Source organism: Lipophrys pholis (assembly GCF_963383615.2).
Source record: "Lipophrys pholis genome assembly, chromosome: 1".
In the NCBI taxonomy this organism is placed as follows: Eukaryota; Metazoa; Chordata; class Actinopteri; order Blenniiformes; family Blenniidae; genus Lipophrys; species Lipophrys pholis.
This window is the reverse complement of record NC_137635.1, coordinates 53291456-53295419: the sequence shown is the minus strand read 5'-3', so window position 1 is coordinate 53295419 and position 3964 is coordinate 53291456. Positions and strand designations below refer to the sequence as shown.

General features: G+C 46.8%; 1 protein-coding gene across 1 annotated transcript; it reads right to left on the bottom strand.

Moving 5' to 3' along the window:
• Positions 1–845: 845 nt before the first annotated feature.
• Positions 846–2861, bottom strand: LOC308118164 (zinc finger and BTB domain-containing protein 14-like). The gene is made up of 2 exons (XM_080477447.1): positions 2772–2861; positions 846–2139 (listed from the first exon to the last, which is right to left on the bottom strand). The coding sequence occupies exon 2, from the start codon at positions 2114–2116 to the stop codon at positions 944–946; it is 1173 nt and encodes a 390-aa protein (XP_080333573.1). The 5' UTR covers positions 2117–2139; positions 2772–2861; the 3' UTR covers positions 846–943.
• Positions 2862–3964: the final 1103 nt, after the last annotated feature.

Here is a 3964-nt window from a genome sequence, read left to right as displayed (position 1 = left end):
TTCTCAATCTTTCCGCGATCGGACCTCGTCCGCAATAACCAAACGTCACGAGAACGATAAAACACAGCAAATGGTGTTTATTGTCAAAGTGTAGGAGTAAGACAATGTTATATGTGCATAATTCATTATTGTGTACTCTAATTGTGCAACAAACTAAACTACAGTATATACACACATATCTATCATTGACTGTTTGATAGCTGGATGACAAGTTATACTGTATAACAGTAAATCTAAGTTGGCCGGCTGCTTGGGCGGGACGGTCTCTCACGAGAGAGACGATCCGTCGGAAGGCCCAAGACTTTGGTATCGTCTGCGTCGAATGCAAAAATGGTGACTCTTTACTCTTTACAGTGTAATATCAATCAATACAACTAAACACATCCATTAAAAACATCCACATGAATATACTCAACAAATGTTATGCTGGAAAGAAAATTTAAATCCCCCCCCCCCCCCCTCCCCCGCCCCCAAGTCGTCGTTTACTCTCTTTTCGTCGCCATAAAATCCAGTAAAGGTTAAACAAAACATTTAAATGTTACATATCCCATTAAAGTAAAAAGAGAATAATGTTATGGGAACCCCTCGGGGTCTAGATAGCGACGATGCTTTTTTTTTTTTTTGTGTGAAAAATATATGTATAGTAGCGTGAACTAAAACATTTACATGATTTTACAGGTGGAAAGGAAAACATCGCTTTTTGACATAACTCTTTAGAATAATAATACATCCCCACAGTCTTATGAACATGCTATGATCCGTTACTCACTCCCATCACAGTCCGTGTGATGTGTGTGTGTGTGTGTGTGTGTGTGTGTGTCAGTCAGTGTGTACACATGTTTCTCTTTTCTTTAAAATGTGTGTCAGGTATATATATATATATATATATATATATATATATATATATATAAATGTGTATGTGTGTGTGTGCTCGCAGGCCTTTTTAACAGTCTCCTGAATTGTGCGAGTGTGGCCCGGTCTCCATTTTCCAGTCTCTCTGGTCGGCGGCCTCCGCCTGGCCGTGCTGGGAGGCGGCGGGCGACAGCGACATCTGTCTGCGGGGGTTGCCGCTGTGCATGGTGTTCCAGTGGCGCTTCAGGTCCGACGCCTTGATGAAGGCCTTGTCGCAGGAGCCGCAGTTGAAGGGCCGCTCCCCCCGGTGCTGCCGCTCGTGGTCCTTCAGGTGGGACTTGTGCTTGAAGGCCTTTTCGCACATCTGGCAGGCGAATGGCCGCTCGTTGCTGTGGACGCGCTCGTGCCGCTTCAGGTCGGGCCCGCGGATGAACGCCTTGCCGCACACGACGCAGCGGTGCGGCTTGAAGCCCGAGTGGATCTTCAGGTGCTCCTTGAGGTGGGCGGCGGTGGTGAAGGCCTTGGGGCAGTGCTCGCAGCCGTACGGGCGGTTGGCGGTGAGCAGGCGCTCCTTCTTGGCGTTGTGGTCGAGGGGCTTGGCGCCGGCGCCCTGGCAGGAGCCGTGGTCACGGTGGCCGTACAGCAGGTACTCCAGCTTCATGTCGCTGGAGGAGGACGAGCCCCAGCTGTGGCTGTGAGGGTCCTTCCCCATGTTGGTGTTGTAGTTGTGCGGCTGCGACACGTGCGAGCCGCCGGGCCCCATGCTGTCCATACCCTGGTCGTAGAAGCTGTTCTTCCTCACCTCCTCCATGGCGAGCTCCTTCAGGATGGCGTCCTGCGCCCGCATGCCGTGGTCGCCGGGGGCCTGGTTCTCCCGAGTCTTCATGTTGGTCAGCTCCCGCTTCTGCGTGCACAGGTTGTCCAGGAAGTTGATCCCCAGGATCTGGCCCGAGGACATCATCATGTTAATGTCCTTCTTCCTCACGGCCAGCCGCGCCGTGTACATGTAATTGAGCACCTCCTCGAAGATGTCGGAGCGGATGAAGTCCAGCTCCACGATGGAGTTGTCCTCGTCGCTCTGCTTCTTGAAGAGCTTCTTGAAGTAGTTGCTGCACGCCGCCAGCACGCAGCGGTGGGCCCGGAACTCGATGTTTTCCACCACCACCACCACGTCGCAGTGCTCACCTTCCATCCTCTGCTGGTTCAGCATCTTCAGGAAGGTGGCCTTGTGGTCGTAGTCGATATATCTTAGTAAATCAGACATGGTGCAGGTGAGAAAGAAGCAACCTGCAGGAGGGAGGGAGGAGAAAAATAAAAATAAAAACAACCTGTGAGACATCTTTTGATTTTTCCCACACAGAAAGGGGTGGAGCTCCATTTGCATAATATATACAGGCTGAGTGTGCAACACACTCTCGCAACTTGCAGCGGAAAAAAAAAAAACACGTTTCTTGATAATAATTTAAAAAAAAAAGAAGCGCGAGAAGAGAGAAAGAAGAGAAAAGTGGCAGAATCATTCATGCAGAAATCTTTTAAGAAAAAAAAAAAATCCGAGAGGCCCGACACAAGCAGAGCTGCTAATAATAATAATGGGAAAAAAAAGACGCACAAACACTACAAGAAGCGCGCACACGCACTTTTCTCCACTTTACGAACGCGGTTCGGATGCGGGGTTCGCGTGACAGCGGCGTCGCGTGCGGAGAGGATAACCTTAGCAGGAATATTTCACATTTCACTGCGCCCAGCCATTTTGCTCGGCGAGCCTCCATTGGCATGTTTCTTCTGGAGGCTTTAAACTCGGTCCGCCCGCCGCGGAGGAGGCGGCGGCGGGGAGCGGCAGTCCCGCCGCGCGCCGGGCACCGCGGCCCGGTCCCCGCACCGCGCGCGCGGACAAAAGGAGAAGAGAAAAAGGTTCATACCAGCAGCCTCGACGCGATCCCCGTGTTGTCACGCAAGGCAGTCGACGACGATCCAGGGGCTGTCGTTTTTCCTCTTCCTCCTCTTGTTGTGACTGCGCGGCTGCACAGGAAGCGCGCCATTGTTTTGCTGCCGCCCCCTACAGCACCGGAGCGGGTACTGCAGCCAAGATCCTCTATTCCTAGAAAGAGGTCTTACTCTCATCTTTGAACGCTGCGACTCCTACAGTCTTTTTTTTTAAATAAGGCAAGACAAGATTTATTTATTTATTTATTTGAATATGTTGACATTTTCTTATATGTTTTGTGTGTACAATTGCTTATTTTGTCTGAAACTCTTATTTATTGTACTGCTGCATGTCCTGGCCAGGACACTCTTGAAAAAAAGACTTTGAACAAATCTAAACAATATTTTCTGTTAAACTAAAGATTAAATAAAAAAAAAATTTAATAAAAAAATAAATAAAAAAATTAAACTTTATTCATCCTACATGGGACTTTTTTTTAAATTTAGCACAGCAGCTCTACATTGCACAAAGATATGAAAATAACAAGACACAATTAAACTAGAAGTTGAAGTATAAGCATGTTTTTTTTAAATATATTTATCTGGGAGCCTTTTCATTGTTCCCTGTTATATATTTATACTGTGGCACATGTGCTCACTACACTTACAACATCATTTAGTCATGTTTTACAGTTCACATTTGACTCTGTAGAGACAGTAAATACTTTACAGGAGCATGTCATAACTATATCACTCTGTCGACGTACATAAAATATCAATCTCTCAATCATCTTTGTGTAACTTTGTTTTAAATTGATGAGCTGATTTCAATGGACATCACTAAACGACGTGTCCATATTTCTGCATTCGCAGCAAATTTGTGTCATAGTTACAACAGTTGCAGACTAGATGCAATGACTTACCTGAGGTTGTTGTTTTGGTCCCAGCTGCTCTCTTCCTGGGTTGCCCTGGTGGATCTCGTGATCAGCATGTTCTATTTTAACATCAGATGCATATCCTCACACAACACGAGCATTCTGGGGTTAAAGGTCACGCTCAGAAACCTGCAGTGACCTGAAGGCAGATTTCAACCACCAACCAAATCTATCAATTATCAATTTTTTTAAATGTTAAAAAGTGTTTAGGATGATATAATTAAAAAAAAATCACAAATCTAAAAGGTACCTCC

Bases quoted from the DNA above. Each gene is read 5' to 3' on its own strand.
- LOC308118164 (XM_080477447.1), bottom strand. From the start codon at position 2,116: ATGTCTGATTTACTAAGATATATCGACTACGACCACAAGGCCACCTTC.